At 50.9% G+C, this 23,969-nt stretch overlaps 1 protein-coding gene across 4 annotated transcripts in view; it reads left to right on the top strand.

The window, feature by feature from the left end:
* Nucleotides 1–23,969, top strand: part of ASTN2 (astrotactin 2) — a 631,841-nt gene that overhangs the window by 247,696 nt on the left and 360,176 nt on the right. For all 4 annotated transcript variants that reach the window (XM_065572255.1, XM_065572253.1, XM_065572254.1 and 1 more), the window contains 4 exons: nucleotides 2,019–2,186; nucleotides 22,079–22,163; nucleotides 23,113–23,187; nucleotides 23,728–23,865. In XM_065572255.1, coding sequence (XP_065428327.1) covers nucleotides 2,019–2,186; nucleotides 22,079–22,163; nucleotides 23,113–23,187; nucleotides 23,728–23,865 — 466 coding nt within the window. The remainder of the gene's footprint in view (nucleotides 1–2,018; nucleotides 2,187–22,078; nucleotides 22,164–23,112; nucleotides 23,188–23,727; nucleotides 23,866–23,969) is intronic.

The raw sequence follows: 23,969 nt of genomic DNA, 5'->3' as shown, positions 1-23,969 counted from the left end.
TCCATGGGTGCGGCAGGAGGAAGGTGATTGAGAGGTTTCTTTCTCACTCGGCCTTGATAAGCCTCATTTCCATGGCAATTAACTTTTAATTTTCAAACGGATGCATGTGTGCTGGTTCTTATCCTGAGGGGGTTCGTTAATCGCTTGGCTTCCACTGGTGCTAATGGGAGACAGGAGACGAAAACCTCACACAATGTTTTTGGAAATTAAAGACTGAATCCTTTATTAAGTCGTGTGAGTCTTCTGTGCGGCAAAGGGATAAGGCCTGTTGCTGCAGAGACTCTCACTCTGGGGAGTCACTTGGAAGGCTCTGAATTCTCAAAAATCTAGTGCATTTTTGCCCTCTATTTTAAAGGTTCTATTGAGACCTGGAAATCGAAAGGAAAGAAACAAATTAGTTCCAGGCCTCTCTTATAGTCCACAAAGTACATTTGTTTCTGCCATTCTTCTCCCAGTGGCCTCCATCCCCTGCTTTTGGTGTCTTCTACACCTGTTACTTCACCAAATGCTACTTTTAATGGCCAGGGTTCCCTGCCTCACCTCTGATCTGTGCAGCACTCTTACAGACGCAGTCTTATAATCAATGTAATTGAAGATCAGAGTTAATGAGGACCTCTGCGTTTGTGAAATCCCCCTAGCGATGCTGGGCTTCAGATGTTAGATAAGGAAATGATTGGGCTGAACTGAAAATCTATTTGGCTAATTAGACGATGCATATTCCCACAAGGCGGTGGGGGTGGGAGAGAGATACATTTCACAAATAAAGAAACATCAGATTTCTTAGGAAAAGGGTTTTGGCAGGAATTTACTTTTCAGTCACTGACCTCTGGAGGAAGGGAGTTTCAGGAGAGAGAAGGCTGCTCGTGCAGGGAAGTGAGGGGAAAAAAAGGAACATCTTTTATTGGACCAACTTCAGTTGGTGAAAGAGATGAGTTTTTGAGCTCCACTGAGCTCCTCTTCAGGGGAAGTAGCATATGGGGCAGGTTCATGCCTTTTGAGCCAAGAGCTATCTGGTGGTGCATTCTGCTGCTGCTGTCTATGAACGTATATGGTCCTCATCTCCCTAGAATCCGTGGGGCTCAGAAACACCACCCTATGAGATGAGGAAGTGTTCACCTCCTTTTACAGATCAGGAGCTGGGGAACAAATTTAGCCATTTGTCCAGGGGCAGGGAGTCTGGCAGAGCCAGGTGGTGAATCTGGGTTTCTCTGAGTCCTGGGCTAGTGTCATATAAGCAGGGCGAATTCATACAGATGTGAGCTGAACGGCAGGTTCACATTCGGGGGTGGGGGGGCTCTCAGTACTCCTCCGTGCTCTGCTGCGGCTGTCAGGCTGTTCACTGAGGGCAACGGGACAGCCTGGTTCTGGTGGTGGAAAGCAGCTCTGGGAGTGCACCAAGCTGTGAGAGGACATAGGGTTGGGCCAATGCGATGCAATGAAGCCCCAACACCCTGTTTGTAGATCTGAGCAGTAATCCTCCACCCTGAGCTCCCCCATCCCCTGGGGAAGATAGTTCCCTCCAGCAAGCGGGGTGGAAGGGGCCAAATAACCAATGAAAGAGGAGAGTGACATCTACGGCTCATGCTCCTTCCATCCCTTAGCCCCCAGAAGACCCTTTGTGTGAATATTCCTGCATCGGGGCTCTGTGTGATTTGGGGAGTTGTTGAGGTTCAAGAAGACGGAGCAAGGGAGCAATCGTCCGTTCCTGGCAGGAATCGCTCTGGAAAACCAGGGGACGGTAACTCTGGAGTGTCACAGAGGAGGCTGTTCAGCACAGTTGCATCTGATGCACTACACATGAGATTGGCAAGAGTTTGCTTTCTGCAAATAGCACAGCCAGGCCAAGAGGGAAGTGGGAAGAGCAACTGCAAGGTCACATGATGATGCAAACCATTAGGGATCTTGTCTGAAGAGTCTGTCCTCTTCTCCTCGTACCCTCTCCAGCTATGCTGAAGTGCTTGGAGTGTTGATTGCACCCGACTAACAAACTGCCCCTTTCCCTGTTTTTCCCCCTGCAGGAAGCAGTTTTGTTGTGAGCGAAGGAAGCTACCTGGACATCTCTGACTGGTTAAATCCAGCCAAGCTCTCCCTTTACTATCAGATTAATGCCACCTCCCCCTGGGTGAGAGATCTCTGTGGGCAGAGGACCACCGATGCCTGTGAGCAGCTGTGTGATCCAGAGACTGGTAAGTGGAAAGCGGCAAGCAAGAGACTTGGGGAAGCGTTGGAGGTGTCTGTCTACACAATCCGCTGCAGGCTCTGCCTGCCTAAACTTTTGCTTGGTATTAAGAGTGTCTGTGCTGGTGGAAGTGCAATCGTTCGTAACCGACGAACGATTGCTCTACCAGCCCTTGAGCATTGGGCTGCTAGGTACTGTCCCTTCCACAATGATGTAATTTAGCAATGATCTCTCATGCAGCTCTCCAGCACGCAATTAGAAAGGGGGGTCCAGTACTGTCTTTTCTAACTTAGAAATGGTCTCTCTTTTTATTATGATTTGTACTGTGGTAGTTCCTTGAGCCTCTATCATCGACCAGGACCCTACTGTGCTAGACATCTGTCAGCTCTCCAGCGTGACACTGTGAGGGAGAGGAGTTACTCTGCTGTTGAGAGTTGTCCGTCATCTGAATAGCCTTCCCCTGCAGGGTCCACACACATCACGGCATTAGGATCACAATCTTGTTGGAGATGCTGCGGAAACTGCAAGCCCGTGCAATTGTGTGCTCTGCCCTAATGCCTCTCAGCGCAGCTGTGGGAAGCTTGTCCCCAGAGCCTGTAATTAGCAAGGAATTGAAAAGAATCCAGCAAATAAAGGAAAGGAATTAAAAAGAAAACTTGTCAGCAAATAAACTCATGGCTCTGGCCAACTGAAAGCTCCTTATCAGGTCACTTTCCACTGACACCTCCTTTTCTGCCAGCGCTGATAATGAGGGAGCGGGCGCTGTGCATGTGAAGATGGCTCTGTGCTGTGGTTGGTTTGCTGATGAGGGCCCTTGGTGCCCTCTGCAGGGTTCGGGGAGAGTTACCATTTCCCGGTGCCTCTCCCTGGAATGCTTTCCTGGCTGGCTGGAGGGAAGTGGCCTTGGCGCTGATAAAACTCCCAGCTGAATCTAAAAAGCATGCAAATAACCTTGCCTCCCGGAACAGAAATGGGATAACCTTTGGCTCATCGAAGGAGAAGCATCAGACCTTCCCCTCCTTCCACCCCCGCACTTGTGCAGCCGGTGCTAGGGAGAGCCACAAATCCCCAGCAGTAGGGTGGGATTCTGTTTTCAGGTTTCTGCTGGCTGGATTTGAAGAGGGGCAGTTTGTGGCCATCAGGCTTGGAATGCACTCTTACCCCATGGCAGCCTGTGAGGAAGAAAGGGGGGCTGCATTTTCATCTCTTTCAGCACTTAAGGCTGTGAAAGCTTTCTCCGTGTCATAGAATCATAGACTCTCAGGGTTGGAAGGGACCTCAGGAGGTCATCTAGTCCAGCCCCCTGCTCAAAGTAGGACCAATCCCCAACTAAATCATCCCACCCAGGGCTTTGTCAAGCCTGACCTTAAAAACCTCTAAGGAAGGAGATTTCACCACCTCCCTAGGTAACCCATTCCAGTGCTTCACCACCCTCCTTGTGAAAAAGTTTTTCCTAATATCCAACCTAGATCTCCCCCACTGCAACTTGAGACCATGACTCCTTGTTCTGTCATCTGGTACCACTGAGTTCCAGCTGAGCTACCCCCCCTCCCCAGAGAAACAAGACTCTCTCCCTGCCTGAGCAGAGCTGTTTCTGGCTGACATCAAGGCTGGTGCAATTTCTGTCCTTTCCATCTTTTTGCAATGACCACAACGGAAGGCAGTGGCACCAGATACACCAGTTGGAGAGTGACTGCATGAGGATAGTGCTAATCTGTTTGGCAGCTTCATGAGGGCTGAATTTTAGGTGGGGGCACCAGACCTTGTCTTAGCTGCTCATTCATTAATGAAGGGCACTTCTCAGTGCGCTGCTGGGGCTGTCACACTGTTCACGGTGGGGCACTGGAGCAGCCCAATTCTGGATGTGGAAGAGGAGCTCTGTCAACTGACCAAGCTGTGAGCAGGGCCTAGAGTTGGGCTCAAGCTAAATTTATTTTGCTTTGATTTTCTTTGCTCCTGTCTCAGGAAGTTGCCACCCCACACAGGTCAGGGGCCGTTGTGGCTGTGGAGATACAAACACCATCTGGGATCCGGGAGATGCTTTGCCCTGGCCCAGAGAATGGGAGAAAGGAGTCCCAAAAGCAAGGGGGGGAGGGACTTGCAGTTATAAAACATCAGGTACTTGAGTCATTTAAGGCTGGGTTGTGTTCTCAAGAGCGGGTCAAATATCTGTCAGAGGGGTAGCCGTGTTAGTCTGAATCTGTAAAAAGCAACAGAGGGTCCTGTGGCACCTTGGAGACTAACAGAAGTATTGGGAGCATAAGCTTTCGTGGGTAAGAACTTCACTTCTTCAGATGCAAGACATCTGTGTCAAATATCTGTGTCCATGAGTAGATTGGAGGAGATGTGTTTTATTCCCTTCTAAGTGTTTCTATTTCTCGGGGCTGGTCTACAGAGGGAAATTAACCAGCACAGCGATAGCAGGATAATATTTCCATTATAGCTAGGCCGGTCAATTTCCCTGTGTAGACAAACCCTCAGTATCTAGATTTCCAGGAAAAAGGGAAGAACCAGCCCAGCAAGGAGGCATAGAAGCTTTCCCTCCAAATATCTCAAAGCCCTTTGTAAACTATATAGAGAGATCATTTCAGCTGTCAGAGAAGCGCAGTCACCTCTGGGGCGGGAGGCAGCCCATTGTAACTACACCACAATTCAGAGAAGCAAGTAAAGAATTCTTCATCCAGCTGAAACTGCGGGGAGACCGTATGGCGGCAGAATGCAGTTACCCAGTCAGAACAAGCCCTGCAGCTCCGTTTGCAAGCCCCATGCTGTCCTTGGCATTGAAAGAGCTGGTTTAATTCTCTCGCGGTCTCTGCAGTGAGGGACGGACTGCTGCTGGCCCCATCTGTACAACGGCGGCAGCCCATGTTTCTCTTGCCGGTGAGAGCAGCTGGTTCCTCTCGCTGGCTCCCCAGCCGTGCTTTAGCAGAGGATGACAGAACTCAGTCAGAGGGAATGGAGCAAGGCTTGCTCTGCGCCTTTGACGTGCTGTAGTCCACCTTCGCTGGCTGCCTCTGCCCTTTTGCCAAGAATGTTCCTCAGGCACATCCCACAAAAGGAGCATCCGCTCCTTACTGAGTGCAGTAGAAATCAGTGGAGAGATGGGCTGATTGGGTCCCTTTCTGAGCCAAGTATCGGCCGTCCTGCACCCTGCTGTATCGCTGATCTGGCTGAGAAATAAATCAGTTAAAAGTCCCTGACAGGGCTTACTGGCCCTGAGCGACAGAAAGAGGATGAGCTCAGCCCTCTCCTGTAATGTCTAGTCCAACCACAGGGAGCTCGTGAAGGCCTGGGAACAGCTAGACCAGGAAGGGTGTGAGCGGAGATCTGGCACACGAGGTGTCTGAGCACGAGGACCTACCATGAAGAAGTGTTCTATTCTTAAGCCTGTCCTGCTGCTCTTGACTCACCCGACTATGCCTGCTTATTTCAGCACATATGTTCTCTCTCTCCGGGGTCTTGGAAAGTGTTGGTCGCAAGCACTGCATCACGTAGGCTCGGGGAGGTGAGTCAATGAGCAGCATTGATCTCAACCGGGATATTCTTAACCTTAAGCTTAAAATTAAGCACCTCTCTCCTGTTTTTTCCCAGCAAGGAGAGATCAAGGGCAGAAATTGCAAAGCGGATCTCATCTTCCCTCCAGACCAGTTGATAAACAGGAATAGAGTGTTGCTGTTGGGAAGATGTTGGCCACGATTTTAAAACGGGACTAGTGATTTTTGGCAGCCTAATTCTGAGAGTATGTAAAGTGACCCGTTTCTCCGGAAGTTCTGAATGCTCACCCTTTGACAACCTGGAGAGTTGAACAAGCCCCCAAAACAGACAGACAGAATCTCTAGGCACCGGTGACAATCGTGGCCAGGATGTTTGTGATACGGCTGCTCAGCCAGAAAGTTCTGTGCTACGGGAGTGTTTCAGGAGGGGTGGGTGGGAGAAGAAACTGTTCATGGGTCAACATTTTTTTTTTAAAGTGGCATTTTATCACTTTGAGGGGAAAAGTCCTGGGGTCCTGCTGTGTAATAGAAATTGTGTCTGATTTCAACCGTTTCAGGGGAGGGGTTTTATAAACTTGTTGGATCCCGAGTGATGGTTTGCTAGAGGCCTCCCTCCCCCCCACCCCCGCGGCTGGATAGAGGGTTGGTGGGAGGAGAGGTCCTATGGCAAGTGAGGGCTAGAATCAGGAGGGAGAATGACCCACATAGCATGAGGGACCCCACTTCTAGTGGCAGCCCCTTGCCCTTGCGTAGCATTTCTGCTCTGAAGGTCTCAAAGTGCTTCACTGGCATTAATTAAGCCTCTTTCCTGCGAGGAAGCTTGGCATTGTTATCCCTGTTTTACAGGTAGGTAAACTGAGGCAGTGAGGGGAGGTGGGTTTGGCCCTAGGAGCTAGAGTGAATCATTTACAAAGCTGGGACTGGAATCCAGAACTCCTGCTGTAACCATCCAATGAAGCCTGGGTGTGGGATAGAAGGGTAGAGCCCTGTAGTCAGTCCATGTCCCCCTGGGGTGTCACAGCCATAGGCAAGGAGAGGACTCGGGCCTTTCTGCTCCAGAAGCACAGGCCTCTTCCACATGAGCTAAAGGGGATCTCCTTTAGCTGTAGCAGCACAAGGGGCCTGTGACACACATGTGAACAGGTCCACGCAGTCCATGCTGCGAAGGGCAGCAGTGCATTGACATACTAGCCTTTGCCTTTCAAGTTCCTAGTAGCTCAGGGATAGGCAACCTGTGGCACGCGTGCCAAAGGCGGCACGCGAGCTGATTTTCAGTAACACTCACACTGCCTGGGTCCTGCCCACCGGTCCGGGGGGCTCTGCATTTTAATTTACTTTTAAATGAAGCTTCTTAAACATTCTAAAAACCTGATTTACTTTACATACAACAATAGTTTAGTTATATATTATAGACTTCTAGAAAGAGACCTTCTAAAAACGTTAAAATGTATTACTGACACGCGGAACCTTAAATTAGAGTGAATAAATGAAGACTCGGCACTTCTGAAAGGTTGCCGACCCCTGAAGTAGCTCTTTGGGGCAGGGACTATCTTTTCCGTGTTCGTACAGCGCCCGGCACGATGGGGACCTGGGTCACGCCGACAGTACAAATAATACAAATTAGTCTCCTACTCCCAAGCGTCAGGGTGCCCTAGGAATTATGGGAGATGTGATTGCTACCATCAAGCTAACTTTTGGAGGGGGTGTGAGGGGGTTGCCTTCTCATTGTAGGGCTAATGCCATGTGGTACAGCTGCAGTGGGGACCCAAGCTGTTTTCCAAAGGGATTAAGTCGAGAGTCCTTCCTTCGCCACCCCCAGATCCCTGGATACTGTGTAGCTGTGAAGTGCTGGCTGGCTTTTGATCTGCCTGTGACACACCAATAGGGCTTGGTCAGGATGATTCAGGCAGCCTTTCCTGCAAGCCAGAGCCGTCCATCCTGCCATGAAATGTACGGGAGTGAGAGCTGCTGCTCTGTTAGCATGGCTGGCTACAAAGATTACCAACAAGAAGAGGCAATTCACACTGTGCTTGGGACTGGATTGCTGCCCTTGCAAACGGAGGATAAGGAGGGTTTGTGCTGTGCTGTGAGTTGGAGCTGAGTCTGCCGTCTGTGAGTCTCAAAGCTTTGTGTGCGCATGACAAAGCCGCTGCTTGTACCACGCACACTGACCCCGTCTCATAAAATCAGTGAGGGGCTGCCTTTTCACTAGCCTCCCTTGTCAGCGCCGGTTACATTTATGAGGGCATCTATTTTTTCCCCCTTCTCTGTGGCATATGCAAATACTGATTAGTGTACACAATTACCTGCTTTGTATGCACGCAACTAATTCACCCCCACATGTTGTGGGCACATCTTAGGAGGCCTGCTGGGAAACTGGTTCCGTTGGGCCAAATATTGAAATGTTCAGCGTTCGTGCCGGCAGTCTTATCAGTGCAATGAGATGAATGAGATGGAAAACGACCTTGATTAATAGGGGCACGTGATTTTTTTGCCCTCACAAATCAGACATCTAAATTTTATCATCTGTATAGCTGATTGCCTCAACAGATTTGATTGAAGATAAATAAAAAAAAGAGGTGGTGTTGAGGCCCCTTTTAAAAACTGGCAATGAAATTGGTTTACAGTGTCTTCCAAATGGTTTCCTTCGCCATTGTAGTCACAGATTCTATTACCATCTCCAGCAAAATGGGGACTTGCCAGCAGGAGGTTCAGAAAAGACATTTTTAAACATATCCCATTTCACTCACACACACACACACACACACACACACACACACACACACACACACACACACACACACACACACACACACTTGGAGGTTGCATGGTTGGGCATGTAAGTCAGGAAATGCCCCCTTCCTTTGTGTGTATTAAAATCACCCTTTGATGCAATTTAATATCATGCAGCTTTTCTGCAGTATCTAGTAAAGTTTGTTTATTCTTGTATACATTTGGGATTTTCATTTTCATAATGGTCCAGCGTCTTTGTTGACTTAGACTTGCGTATGATGAGGTCCCGTCTCTCGAAGGTCTGTATTTTAATAACTTGGTCAGTAGCCATGTAATATCTGATTTCTTTTCAGCCATCCAGCAGCACAGCTTGCTTTATGTGCAACTCAGAGCATGAGGCAATTAACTCCCATGCTAATTTAGCTTCAGGTTTAAGTGATATAATCAAAATGCAGGTGCATAAAGGGGCAGAGTTAAGGTTATCTGTGCTGCCTTAGCTTTCTCATTTTCTCCCATTTGCAGGTTTTACTGTGCAGCCATTAATGTCCTCATAATGGAATTTCTGAAGTTTGTGTAAAGAAGAAAGGATTCCATAATGTGGAGCTATTTTTGCGCAGGCCCCTCTAAGCCAAACTACTTGATGAATATTATGAGGTCTGCAAGAGGTAACCTCTCAGCTATGAACCTTTCGGAGCAGTGTAGCTTTTACCCTAGATGATAAAGAGTGCGTGAGACAGGACTCTGGCAGAGCCCTACCTCATTTGGTGTGTGCCTTCACAGCAGAATATAGGCTGGATGCAATGAGGCATAAGCGCCTCCTTAAAGTTAAGAACGTGCTTAAGTGCTCTGATGAATCAGGACCATGAAAGGTGGAGCTCAGTGGGATGGAACTGGCAAAGCAATGCCAGATTTCACAACACTCAAAGGTGCTTCTGCTCAGTGAGGGTGCTTTCCCTGCCAAATTTCAGCCCTCTACCCCAGCTGTTTAAAGAATTGTAGCCCCCATCCTCCCAAAAAAGTCTGTTGATTAAGGTGTTTTTCATTCTTTTCATTCTTAAGTAGCTAAAGTGTGTGTGTGTGTGTGTGTGTGTGTTTATTTATTAAATCACTATTGGGCAGAGACCAGGCCTGGAAAACATCAACCCAGAAAGTTAGAAACCACCAATAACCGGCGGCTGGAATGGAAACGATGAAGCAACCTTTTCTGCAGCTGTCACTGCCACTGCAGTTATTCGTGAATGCAGTTCACAGTCTCTAGCTGGTGCTGGCTTGGCCAGGAGCTCTCTGAAGACGACGCTCTTGGCCAGAAGCAGCTTCCCATTGAAGTCAGCCTTTCATAATTTGTTAGGATCTCTTTCTTCCCCTTTGTATTTAATGTTCTATGAATCTCCTCACCTGGTGGGGGAGCTGTGCCATCTTGCCACGCTGTCCTATGGCGGCCTCGTTAAATATTGGGCGGGGGCAGTTGATTCTCTGCTCATCAGCACAGCTAATAAGTTCTGTGGCAGCTGGCAAGAAAGCTTGTGGACATACATGTTCTGGCCTCGTCTCCAACAGGCTTTGCCTTCAAAGCATTGCACAGCATTCTCCATCAACGCTGTTCATCTGGAGAGGCTGTTGGTGAATGTGAGGCGTCGGGGTCTGGCAATCTGGCCACCATGTCACTTAGACCTGCTCTGAGCAGTGATTGAAACTCCTCCAGCAGCTTGTCTATGCTGGTGCTTCTGCCATTATAAAGCTGGACCTGTGAGGGTTATGAAAAAAAGGCCAGCATGGAGACAGCCGTTAGGTGGCCTAATGTCACAGAGCAGGGGTTCCCATCCGTTCCCCTGCCCGTTCAGCAACACAGAAGGACAGATTGTTTCATACCTCTGTCCATGATCTCTTCTGAGTCTCAGGACCCCTAGGCTGGGAGTCCATACTGTAGAGAGAAGGAACAGAGGAAGGTGGGACATTGTCCCCCTTACCACCTCCAGGGTTGGTTACCAAAGGAACTAGAATCAGACAGCTTCATGCTGTGATCTTGGTAAATAGGGTTGCCAGTTTGGGTTGAAAATATTCCTGGACGTTTCATCACTTGACATAATCTTTCATTAGAGATTTAATCTTTGATTCCTGGAGACTCCAGGACAATGCTGGATGGTTGATGACCCTACTTAGGTGGCTAGCCCATGTCACTGCGGCTCCACTGCTGCTGTTAGCAAGTTAGCTCAGTGCTGACTTGGGTATAGCTACCTGGGCTGTCCCGATTGCAGTATAGACACACCCTGAGAGTTACACTACTCTAGCTAGCCTAGCTCAAGTGACAGTGACCATGTTGTAAAACAACGTGGGAGCCACGTAGTGTGGTTGGGTTAGCAGTTGATGTAGCCCCACGGCATTACTAGCTCCAGCATCGGCAGCGCTGGAACCTCGAACGCCATCGGCCCCGTCAAGCTAGCTCAAGCTTAAAGCCTCCCTTAACTTGAGCGAGAGAGATGTGTGTGTGGACAGGAGTCAGGTTAGAGGCAACACTCAGATTGGAGCTCGAGCTCTGCAGTGATGACAAGTCCTTAGTAGGGTCAGTGCGGTGCTTGGATGGGAGACCCTGCAGGAAACGGTGCTGGAGATATTGTAGGTGGTGCTTTTCCCAGGGCCCTTAAATTACATCGGTGGTGCTGTGCTGGTGGAGGGTGCTGTCTTTCCAATGTGTTATAGACACCAAAATTCTCATTATATGGCAGGTTACAGATTCCATGACCAGGGCTGCTAACCCCAGGGCCTAGTCTGGATAATTTAAAATCGGTCTAGTTAAATCCCCCTTGTGGTTTCCGTTGGATAGGACATTGTTCTTCCTTCCCCATCCTCAACTCTTCTGTAACGTTGCTGTGTGCTGTGAAACAGCTGCCTTATTCTACCCCAGAGGTGGCTGCTTTTCAGTGATGGATGAAGCGTTTACTCCTTGTCTAGTTTCTGTGTTAATTTTAGTGTGTGACGAAGGCATTTTCACCCAGCCTCATGGCTTGTAACAGCATCGGCAGCAGCCCTGCTCTCCAAGGCCAGTTTGTGGGTAACTCCTGTGCCCTGAATGTAGCTCCCTTGGCAGGTGGGGAAGAAACAGGCCCATGACCCTGTCTCCCTCAGCACCAGCCAGAAGCATTTGCAAGCCGCACAGGGGACCCTGTGATGAATCTTCCATAGGGATGTAGCAGGGGCATGTTCCCTGTGCCTGCCAGGGGGCAGTAAGGGCGATTGCACTGTAGGTCCCAAAGTGCCCCCTGGTGTCCGAGTAGGTTATTACAGCTCCAGTACCACCCGTAATGGAGGCCTGTGGCCAAAAGCCACACAGAGCTCTTACACAAATTGTCTTTACAGAGCATCTTTCATAGGCCTCAGAACAGTGCATGTCATGACAAGCTGGGAACGTGGAAAGAGCCCTTCTCTATACAATAATGCAGCCACCTGGGCGGTGGGAGCAGCAGCGCCGTTGGCTGACGGCACTGTTACAGAAAGGGAAGAATGCTGTAGCCAACTGAAATCGCATGGGGCAGGGGCGCTTGTGCAGGCGGCATCCAGACAGGATACTAGCCAGTGTGCGACCGGCGATAATGCTCAGCTTGGACTGCAGGTCCCGCGGTTGGAGAGCGTGGGGCAGGGGGGAGATCGGTGCCTGCATGCCTTGAGCCCCCGAGCCCGTTTCTGTTAGTGAGGTTCCCTGTATATGATAAAATGGGGGGAAGAACAGAGGACAGACAGAGGGGCCTACAGGGCTAAATCCTGAGCTTCCAATGGCAGGACGGAGCGACGGGCTTTGACCCACCCATTTGACATTGCTCAGGATGTTGAATTAAGAACTTGTTTCTCTGACATTCTGCCGGCAGCTAAAGAAAGATTCAGCAGAGGCCTGGCCAGTTTCACTGTGGGAGGGAAGCGATAGTGGCTGCTAGAGAAGCAGAGCGAGCCACATCGATCTCTTCACTGCTGATTCTCGGGGCTTTCCGCCGCACTGCTGTCATTCGGAGCTGACGGCGAAATTGCCATGGATTTTGATGGCTATTGAACGCCGGACCGGGACGTGGGTTCTGGCCCTGGCTCTGGCACTGGTCTGCTGGATGACCTTAGGCAAGTCATTTCCCCGCTCTGTGCCTCAGTTTCCCCATCTGTAAAATGGGGATACATGCTACTGAACTCCTTTGTAAAGTGCTTTGAGAGCTACTGGTGAAACGTGTCATGTAAGGGCTGGATTATAATGATGGTCAGGGCACACCCAGACCCATTTGGTGGTGAAGCCGGGTCTCGTGTGCCTGGGGCGAGGGGCAGCGTGGGCTGGGGCTGCAAGTGTGTGATGGAGGTATTCCTGGTGCTGTTCTCCCTGTCCAGGCCATGCCACACTGGCAGTCGCTCCTGTTGCTGTCACTGACGCTGCCCACAGAATGGCCTTAACTTGTACAAAAGAAGGCCCCTTCCAGCTGCCCCCTGGGCGAGCATGGAGCTGGCTGCTGGAGTCCAGCTGGGGCCTGTCCCCTTTGCAAGCAGCATTTCTAAATGGAGAAGAGGGCAGCCCAGCCTGTTCCCCTGCTGTTCCTTTCCCTGGAAGGAGATGGGGATTGCAGTGTGCCATTGCTCTTCAATCCTACCTCTGCTCTGGCCTCACCCAGGGAATGATCGTGCCCGGGGACGCCTGTCCTGGCAGCTTCCTCTAGCGCTTGCCTTGGAGAAAGGCCCTTTCCATAGGTGTGGGGTGAGTCCGAGATTTCTGTCCCGGGGAAGGAGCCAGAGGCTCCCAGAGCCAAGTGGGCCCTGTTCCTCTGCGTTGTCATTACCATGCACACAGCCAGCAAAGGGGAGAGGTGAGCCGGCCCTGCGTGTGCCCGAGATCCCCTCCGCGTGGCGTAACAAAGAGCCTTATCCGAGCGTGATTGGAACCGCAGTGATCCGTTCAATGCGAGCACAGAAAGCGGCTGCCGCTCTCCATCCCGATCCGATCGCTGTTGTTAAAGGCAGCTCACCCAGAAAAGAAGGTCATTGTGCCCACTTTTGTGCAGGCCATGTAACGAACACTGGGGGCAGTCAGCCATGCTCTGTCTGGGAAATGGGGGCACTGAAAGGGTCCTTCTGTGCGCTAAATAATGCTCGACCTTGGGACACCAATTACAGCTGGGGCTTTCTCTCTTGGGGCCCTCCCCCGTTCTGCAGGAGAGGCAGACAGCCGGGGGAAGCAAGAGACACTGTTAGAAGGTGGCTGTGCTGAAGATTCCCTCCCTGCCATGGAGATGCCTGTGGATGACACATAGGAATTGGGTCCTGTCTCCTCTTGCCCCTGCACGTGGTGGTGGAAACGCAGCTGGACCTGCTGGGTCGGAGCTGGCATCAGATGGGAATTGAGAGCTGCGGGGACATGGCCTATGTTATTTCCAAGGAATGCTTTCCCGCTGGCTCATTGGCTGCAGAAAGTGCTTTGCCGGGGCAGATGCTCTCTCCCCTTCTGTCCATCTGTGCGTGTTAAAGCCCTTTCTTTTTGGATGTCCTCCCATGCCCAACCTGGAGCTGACCCACGGAGCCAGGGACAGGCTGCAGGAGTAAGGGGTGGAAGCTTTGCCTCAGGCTGTCACAAGGTCATTGGCTGGAATGGACACCCCTGGAGAGAGAGGGAGCGTGTGTGAATGCAAAGATATAATATCAAGCCATGCAGGGAGGGGAGGGAGAGACTCCGGTTTCTTGGCATAGAGGAGGAAATTGCGACGAGATCTTGGAAAGGAGCCACGGGTCAGCAAGTGAGGTGGCACACCTCAGCTGGAGTGCTGTGTCCAGGTGTGAACGCCACACTTTACGAACAATGTGATTAAACTGGAGAAAGCTCAGAGGAAAGCAACAAAAATGCTGCGAGGTTTGGAAAAGCGGACCTGTGAGGAAAGGTTGAAAGAACTGAGTGTGCTTAGTTTGGAGAGGAGAAGGCTGAAGGGGGCCTGATAAGTCTTCAGATATGTAAAAGGTTGTTGTAACGAGGTCAGCGATCAATTGCTCTCCATGGCCACTGAAGGTAGGACAGGAAGTACTGGGCTTAAACCGCAGCAAGGGAGATTCAGGTTAGAGATGAAGGAAAACTTTCTCGCTGTCAGGGTAGTTAAGCGCTGGGGCAGGTTACCTCGGAAGGCTGCAGAATCTCCGTCATTGGAGATTTTTAACAGGTTAGACAAACGCCTGCCAGGGATGGTCTGCGTATGGTTTGTCCCGCCTCAGAGAAGGCGGAATGGATTAGATGGCCTCTTGAGGGCCCTTACAGTGCTATCATTCGGTGATACGTGTGAATTCGAATCTTCCCCTGGAGCCCAATTCCCATGGACAAACGTAGGTGCTGTCTTTGTTAGAGAAACTTTCACTAATGCCACCACGTCACTGTAGTTCCACCAATACAGAACCCCTCGTATAGAGACACTGCACCTGCTGAAAAAGGGGCTTACCGCAGAGTAGGTTACCCCAGTGCCAGCTCTACCTGACATTGGTGCAGCACGTCTACACTGGGGGGAGGTGTTCCAGTGTGACTCCATCTCTGGGATTACAATGTGGTCAGTTTCTCCTTTAGGGCTTGTCTACACAACAGGTGCAGCTGTGATGCTGTAGCACCATCGTGCAGATCAGGGATCTCAAACTCAAATCACCACAAGGGCCACATGAGGACTAGTACATTGGCCCGAGGGCCGCATCACTGACACCTTTTCGTATAAAGATACAAAGCCCCCCCCCCACCCACTCCATCCCTTCCATGAGGCCCCGCCCCTGCCCTACCTCTTCCCACTTCTTCCATGCCCCCATTCCAACCCCTTCCCCAAATCCCCACCCCGGCCCCCCTCTTCTCCTCCTCCTCCCCTGAGCGCGTGGCTCCCTGCTCCTCCCCCCTCCCTCCTGGAAAGCGCTAAGCGCTGCCAAACAACTGTTTGGTGGCGGGAAGCACCTGGAGGTGGGCAGAGGAGTGGGGACGCAGAGCGCTGGGGAGGAGGGGGACGGCGGGGAAGGGGAACTTGGCAGGCTGCAGCACATGCGGCCCGCGGGCTGCGTGTTTGAGAACCCTGGTGTAGGAGTTTCCTGCATCAATAAAAGGGCGTTTCCACCCCTGTAGTTAACCCACTTCCCCAAGCAGCGGTAGCTAGGATGGCAGAAGAATTCGTCCGTAGACCTAGCCGTGTCTGCGCCGGGGTGAGGTCGACTTAACTTTGGCGCCTGGGGTGTGAATTTTTCATACCCCATAACAGCATAGATAAGTCCATCTAAATTTTAAGTATAGACCAAGGCTAAAAACAGGAGATATCAGCCAAGAGTGGCCCAGCTATGATGCTCAAATACCAGAAGTGCAAAACACCAAGTGACATTGCTTTGTCCCCAGATTTGAAATGATGAACGGAGAGAGAGAAAAATGACTGGGAAAGAAGATAGATTTTTGGAGCCTTCTGTTTGGGTGTGTTTGGGGATTAAAGGAATCCCTAAAGCATCATCACAGCAGATCAGCTGCTCGCCCTAACGGGGCTAACAGGATTACTCTGCTGCACTGGCGGGAGGGGGAAGAATTTTCGGAGTGAGGATTCTTGACAGACCTCTGCTTGGCGGCCTCTCCTGGGAAGGCTACTTTGGGAAAGGAGACAAACTGGAAGACCTTTAACAGGGCACGCAACCTAATAGTAAATTTGTGGGAGAAGAGTCGCTGGATTTTAAGGGACGGGGTAAAATAATTTTACAACTTTAAATGTACAACTTTACATTTGCAACTTTAAATGTACAAAAGAGACATCCCCTACCCCCCAATCCCAGGTCTCATTGATCTAGAGTCTGGGGCATGGGATGTTTTTATTCCTGCATGTGTGTAACTTTTGATACAACATGAGGGGGTTACGGTCCCTTGCCCTGAGAGTGTGCTTTGTAATGGATGCATTTCCTTTTAGGGCATCATAACAGGGTGCTCTGCCTCTGTAGGGGCCAGGACCATGTTGAGAACCAGTTGGGACCTGGTAGTTTGCAAGTGGTCACGTGACTGCCAGATGAGCATCCGAGTCCTATAAAGAGCTCGGTTGAGGGCAGAGTTGCAGCAAGCAGGTTGGTTTCTGTTGCAGCTGTGGAGCCAGGGGATGGGCCCCCAGACAGATGGCCTCAGGGAGGACTGGGGAAGAGCTGTCAGGAGGAGGGAGGCTCTGGGAAGGAACAGGCTTGATGTGGAGTTTGTGTTACCAGTTTTATTTGGAAGAAGTAAAGCTTGAAGCCCTGAGAGCAAGGGCCTGAACGGACTCTGGCTGGGGCATGAACCCACCCTGGGCTGGGGAGACGGGTCAGCAGCCGACATGGTCAATTCTAAAATCTCTCCTGCCAGGAAAGAAAAGAGAGACTATTTTGCACTAAAAGAGACGGTCTCCATCACCTGTTACTGCTTCTCTCCGCTCCCAGGGACTCGCCTGTTCCTGACAAGGTGTCCCTTTTCTCCTTGCCACTGTCCTCTTCCACCTTTCCAGCGCTGCCAGCCTCGGGGAGAGCTGCCATGCCCCCGGCTTCCCTAAATAGCCAATAGAGGTCATTGCTGCAGCTGCACAAAGTGGGCCAGAGCTGCAGGCTCCATCCCTGCAGCATACTCCCCGTCAGAGGTGTCCGGGGGCTCGAGGCTCTGCGTGGATCTCAGTCCCTGTGGGAGAGTGGCTCATTACCCTGCTGTGATGGCTCCTTTTTGCACAGATGCACTTTCACGTGAGCCATCACAAGCCTCCCGAGCCAACCTTCCATGGAAATTAAAAGCACTCACCGGTGTGTGTCTCCAGTCTTCCCAGGCAGGCTGGCTGAGGCAAAGGGGCATCTCCTCAAGCCGAAGTCAGCAGAGAGACTTCAGTGTGACCTAGAATTGGTCACTGACACGCAGCGCGGGGCCGTCTGGGGTAGAGTTTTCTGAAGTTTTCTGTGCAGCCTGTGCACAGAAAAAAAGGGTTTCAAGGATTCTGAATGCACCCATGGCTGTATCTAGGCCCCGTTGACAGCCCAGCCAGTTTGAGAGGCAGTGTGGTCCAGGAGAGAGGACATCAGACCTGGGTTCTACTCCTCTCTTTGCCGTTGACCTGGTATGTGACCATGGATAAGTCGCATCTCTCTGTGCCTCTGTTTCCCCTCCTACCCTTTGTTCCTCTTGGCTGTTTAGATTGTAAGCCCATCAGGCTGGGATAGTGTTTTGCCACCTTGGCCCCATGCAGGCGTTGCTCCTGTGTGGTGGACTGGTGAACCAGTCACGGGCTTGCTCATGTCTCCTGGTCCGCCCTCTTTTTCTGTATCTCCGTTACTCAGGCCAAGGAATCTCTGACATCAGTTAGTCCCCCGTGGCTGAGATTAGGGGCTCTGAGAACTTAACCCAGTGGCATCTGCCGAAATGCTGCCGACAAGCAGCAACGTCAATAGGCGTCGCCACCGACAAGCAGCGTCTGCGGGCACCGCATTGGGGACCCCCGACTTAGCCCATCGAACCTGTGCCTCTTAGCTGCTGGTTTTCCTGCGCTGTGGTGTGCATTGCCAACTGGGAACGAGGAGAGAACGTGTAGAACACAAGGCTGATCCTTCCCAACGAATATAAACCCACAAGTGGCCGTTCAGAAATAGCTGGCGCTGAGCATCAGCACAGGGTAGCAGGAAGGAGAGAACAAAGGAGTGCGACGTGATTCCTGATGTTATGATTTGTGTCCATTTATTCTTTTGCGTCAAGACTGTCCGGTGCCTGTCCTCGCTTACAGACAGCCCCCCAACCTGAAGCAAATACTCACCAGCAACCACAGACCACAGAACAAAAACACTAACCCAGGAACCAATCCCTGCAACAAAGCCCGATGCCAACTCTGTCTACGTATCTATTCAAGGGACACTATCATAGGACCTAACCACATCAGTCACACCATCAGGGGCTCGTTCACCTGCACATCTACCAATGGGATATATGCCATCATGTGCCAGCAATGCCCCTGTGCCATGTACATTGGCCAAACCGGACAGTCTCTGCGCAAAAGAATAAATGGACAAAAATCAGACATCAGGAATCGTAACATTCAAAAACCAGTAGGAGAACACTTCAGCCTCTCTGGCCACTCAGTAACAGACTTAAGGGTGGCAATTTTGCAACAGAAAAGCTTCAAAAACAGACTCCAATGAGAAACTGCTGAACTTGAATTAATATGCAAATTAGACACCATCAATTTAGGCTTGAATAGAGACTGGGAATGGCTGAGCCATTACATACATTGAATCTATTTCCCCATGTTAAGTATTCTCACACCTCTTGTCAAACCATCTGTAATGGGCTATCTTGATGATCACTACAAAAGTTTTTTCTCTTTATTAATTAGCCTCTTGGAGTTGGTAGGACAACTCCCACCTTTTCATGTTCTCTGTATGTGTATATATATCTCCTTGCTGTTTGTTCCATTCTATGCAGCCGATGAAGTGGGCTGTAGCCCACGAAAGCTTATGCTCAAATAAATTTGTTAGTCTCTAAGGTGCCACAAGTACTCCTAGTTCTTTTGATTGAGTTGACTGATGATCTTGACTTCTCATTATGCAAAACCTGGCACCTCCAGCTGAGTTTTTCTGAACAGCTTGTTTGTACCTGAAGAGCAAAGAACACCGTTTCTCTCAGAAGGGAGAGTTGAGGTGCAGGTCGCTCCCTGCCCCCATGGGGAATGAATCTAAAGCAGATTTTCGCCAGTCTTCTGTGATCAGCTCTGCTTACAACACACCTGCAAGGGAAGAGTTATCTCAGATTTACAGATGGAGGAGCTGAGTCGCAAACGGTCAGTTCTTCAAAGGTATTTTGGTGTCTAAAGATGCAGCTAGTGAGTCAATGGGAGTTAGGCGCTAACTGGCTTGGGCCCGCTTACAAATCCCACTAAGTACCTGTCCGCATCTTCCTAACTACCTTTGGAACTCCACCCTGGAGAGGTTAGTGACCTGATTGCCAAGAGTTCAGTGCTGGCAGCTCCTACTGTTGTGACACTGAGAGTTTAACACCCAGCGTGCTCGTCTCTTTTGAAAATCTGGACACACATGGTTTCTCAGGCCTGGCAGCAAGCCAGATGGATAGACTGCGGAGGCCTGATTCCCCGTCCCTGAGTCTCTGTCAGCTCTGCGCTCTGAAATGAGTTTAATATCTGGATGGGAAGGGAAGCTGGTGGTGTCGCTTGCTGTTTTACTTTACTGAAATAAACCTTCCGGGAAACCCTCACGCACAACCTTCAGCTGTTGGGAATGGAGTCAATAAACGCAGTGTTTCTGCAGGCTGTTGCAAATGGTTATCAAACTGAAAGACAAACTAAACCCTTTAGTCCAAGGCACCCCCACAGCTGCCTGGGTGCCACCCCTTAGAATCCAGGTCTATTCCAGCCCTATGGATCCATAGAGGACTCCGCAGTGGGTGCACTACAGCCTACAGCTCTAGTAATTCCAGGGGCAGGGGCTGAAGATGGAAAAGGGGCCGACATCCCTGCGTCCCCACAGCTCTGCTTTGCAAGCACTTCGAGATGCCTCTCATTTGCAGAACACATATTTGTTATGTAATAAGCATCAGGAATTAATGATCCACGCAGCAACTGAGAAAACTTGCATGCTAAGCACTCTTGGAAAAAAGAACTGCTTTTCGATCGATGGTATACAAGAAGAAAACGCCATCCACCGCATCCCAGGGCAGGCACGCTCAGCCTGGGTGTCTGAACTCCTGCAGAGACGATAGAGCCAGCCCTCTTCCCTAAGTCCCTTTCCCTTTGGAGAGGTAGTGCTTCCACCACTCCTTATGAATCATGAGTTTAGTAGCTTCTGGCAGATCATAAATCAGTACTCTAGAGTCACCAGGACAAATCCCAGGATGTTTAATCTTTAATATTAGACGTGTTTAAAGCAGTGAATATTTCATGAAGGTGCTGTTGCATTTTAGCACATCATTAGCTGTCTGCTTCCTCTCCGCCCTCCTTTGCAGAGTGTTCTCTTCACAATCTTCGAGCTGACCCCCCGTTTCCTTCCCTCTGCAAATAAAGCGCTTACTTCAATCCCCCTAAGACATTTTGAGGTCTTTCGTAAGGCGCAAAGAAAGCCTGGGTATTTTGTCAGTCTGTATTAACTCTGTCTGGGGTATCCACACCCTAACCTGCCACAACACCTTTCCTTCCTTCTGGCCATAGCGGGGTGTGGGCAGAGAGAACTCCAGGGAAGGGTTTGCTTTGAACAATCCCCCCACCCACCTACCCTCCACCCCCCACACCACACCACACCACACCACACCACACACACGGCCTGGGTTTAAGACTTAGTCCGATGCTCTGTCAAGTGAAGACAGGAGCTGAAGGGGAAAAGAAAGGGACAGGGTCGGGGGAAAAAAATCAACAAAAGCTTTTAAGAGCGACTATATGTGCAAATCCAATTAATCTTTTATTCCGCCATCTCTCGCTCCGGGATATGTATTTCTACCAAACAAAGAATCAATCTGGGCCAAGTGTAGTTAGGTCTCTGGTGTGGAAAAATCATGACGCCTCCACTAATGCTGCCAGGAGGGGAGAATGAGACGCAGTAAGGAGGCAGAGAGAAGAGGAAGGGAGAGGCAGAATAGGGCAGTGGATCAAAAAAGACTGTTGCTACCATCATGTACCCTTCGTGGGAGGTGGAAAACGGGGCAAGAACCAGGACCGCTGGCTCCATTGGTGCATCCACGACAGGCCTGAAGCCTTGTGGTGAGAGAAGGACTTCAAAAGCGTTTACAGTAGAAACATGCCATGGCCCAGGAATTAGGGGGAGATGGTTCAGGATTGCTGCTTGCCCGGAGGGGCTGGTGATGAGATAAGAGGCACCTTGTCCTGGTGTGAATCCAGCCCAGATCAGGAGGGGACTAGAGGCCATTTCCACCTGTGGGGTGGGATGCTGTTCTTTATTGTGAACTGAATTGGTCACAGAACAGCCCCTCACGCACAGATTCGTGATCCCAATTGGCATCTAGTTGCAACCGGCTGACAGGGCCAAGAAATCACAGGGGATGGGACTTCCTTTAGGGGAGAGATGTTCCCTGCTTAAGGGACTGGGACTTTACCCGTCGGGAGGAGTTTTTCATTCGCTGTGCTCCATGGGCTTGAGCCGCACCTTGAGTGCCTGGCTGCTGCACTGGTGAAAGCCAGCAACCCCCCTGCTGTCCCAAACATGCCTGTAGCAAGGAGGAGATGCAAGGTGCTGAGCACCCTCCGTTCCCAGTGATTTCAGCGGAGGATGCTCAGTGCCTTGCAGGATTGGGCCTTGGGCGCTGCTGATTGAGTGAGCTGTGTCTTCTGTAGAATGATCAGGATCAACCCCCATCAACAGCTGTTCTGTCCCCCCCCCTTCCCTTTTGTTATGTGTTCAGCTGCATTGTGCTGCAGCTCCAGGTAAAGCAGGAACCGACAGAAGGGCACTCTTTGGGGGAGCTAGCCGAGAGCAGAGACACTGCAGGGGGTCTCTCTCTCCCACGCTCATCACCCTAGCATCTAGGTAGATTCCAAACGACTCTCAGATCCAGGGAGGGGCGTGGATGGACGGGATGGGGCAAGGAACGCTAGAACTGACAGCTGTGGATGAACAGGGAGAGGAATGGTGGTGTGGGAGAGCCGCATACAGTGACTCCTCTATGTGGTCTCTGCAGACAGAGGTTGACTCTCTCTCCTTTCCCTTTTAGGTGAGTGCAGCTGTCATGAAGGCTACGCCCCTGACCCAGTGCATCGGCATCTGTGCGTGCGCAGTGACTGGGGGCACAGTGAAGGGTGAGTGGTGCTAGTAAGATGGGCACTCACCCCCAGAGTGCCCCCTTGGGTCCAGGCTGGCATGTCACCCCGCACACTGCCCGATGGTCCAACGGTGACATCTCTGCCTCAATTTCCCCAATGCCTTTTAGTGAGTTCAGTGAGGTTTTTACGTAGTGAATTAGAACAATCTAATTCATTTAACTAAAGGCCGAATGTGGCAGGCAAGCAAGCCTTCTGCCCAGCGTCCTAGCTGGGGGAGCAGCAAATGTCTGCCCGAACCGAGTCCATTTGCCTTCTCCGTCCGGGCTCCTTACCCGTGAGGCCCTCTCAAGTCGAGGCCCTCTTCTGGAGTTGGGCCTCTTGCCATTAGCTGGGGAAAGGTTCCTTCTCTGGGCTCAGGGGGCCCACAGAGGTTGAGCCACTGCAACTCTTCTCTGGATCTGGATTGCCTGCTGCTGTCTGGTAAGGTCCTTTCACTGGGACCAGCTCTCCGGAGGGACTTGTCACTGATGGCACCTGCCTTTTGAAGCACATTCCCTCCAGGAGTACCTTTCCTCAGTCCCCTTTCCTGGAGAGTTCCCCTGAGAAGTCCCTCTCCTCCAGAGCTTCTGGAACTTTCTGACTGAACCCTCCTAACTCTTTATTAAGCCCAGGTGTTCTTAGCTAATTAACTGCTGGTATGTAATTAACGACTCACGGGTGGATCTGGCTTGGTTTGTTCTCTTTAGCAGAGTCTGTCACAGCTAGTCTGGCCCCGTCAGAGGGTCAGGCACCCTGTGACGGGTGCTATGAGCCATTAATGTCAGGATGGGGAGAACAGAGCGTTACCTTTCTCCCAGATCCCCTTTCTTGTCTACCAATTCCTAATGTGTCTAATTGGCTCTAGACCCACCCGTTGGCATCCCTGGGTGTTTACCTTTCCTTGCTGGTTGACATGCTGTGCTCTCTTTCCCTCTCTGTCTCTCAGGCCTTGGCCCTACACAACACTCGAAAGGGGCTATGACTTGGTCACAGGAGAACAAGCGCCAGAGAAGATACTCAGGTAAGCTGAATGACTAGTCAGTCAGTCTGTTGGGAGGAGGAACACCTGGCTGCCAGGACACGTCGGGTCTGTTTGGGGTCGGCTCCAGCAGGCTTTGCAGTCACTAGCTCCTGCTGCCATCTTGTTGTTCTGCCTGTGCTGCACTGGCTCCGTTTGTAGTCAATGAGTTTGGAAGACCTGCTCACCTCCTTAAGGAGGGGGAAGGGTTTCACCCTCCAGTCACCATCCCCTGTGGCATGCACCTGGGTCAGGAAGCAACCGAGGGAAGTGTGAGCTTCCCAGTGATCCACTCTGTCCTCCAGATTCAGAGGGGCCGGTTCGCCCACTTGTGCTCAGGCTGCCCTTCTATCCCTCTCCCTGCTCTCACCTGTTCTGGCTCTGTTCCCCAGGGTTGGCTTTCTGGAGCAAGATACCAAACAGGCTCCATAATCCACCCCGTTATACCATCAAACCAGCTGCCAAATGTTCAAACATTGAAGAGGGACCAAGCGCTTGCCCTGTAATTCATGTGCTTACGCTACGTTCTTGCCCCTTTCTCAGGTCCACTTATAGTTTGGGTCAGGGCCTCTGGCTACCTGTCAGTAAGAGCTTTGTGGTGCCACCTGTGGAGCTTTCCATCAATCCTCTTGCCAGCTGCAAGACAGACGTCCTGGTGACAGAAGACCCGGCAGACGTCAGGTAGGGGACCAAACTGTCTTGCGGAGATGACTCTCAGAGCTCCTTGTAAGAAGCTGAGATGCAGTACCCCTCTGGTGAGATATCTTCCTATCTCCAGACGGGAC

Source organism: Chrysemys picta, chromosome 18 (assembly GCF_011386835.1).
Source record: "Chrysemys picta bellii isolate R12L10 chromosome 18, ASM1138683v2, whole genome shotgun sequence".
Classification (NCBI taxonomy): domain Eukaryota; kingdom Metazoa; phylum Chordata; order Testudines; family Emydidae; genus Chrysemys; species Chrysemys picta.
The sequence above is the reverse complement of the archived record's forward strand: the minus strand, read 5'-3'. Positions and strand labels throughout refer to the sequence as shown.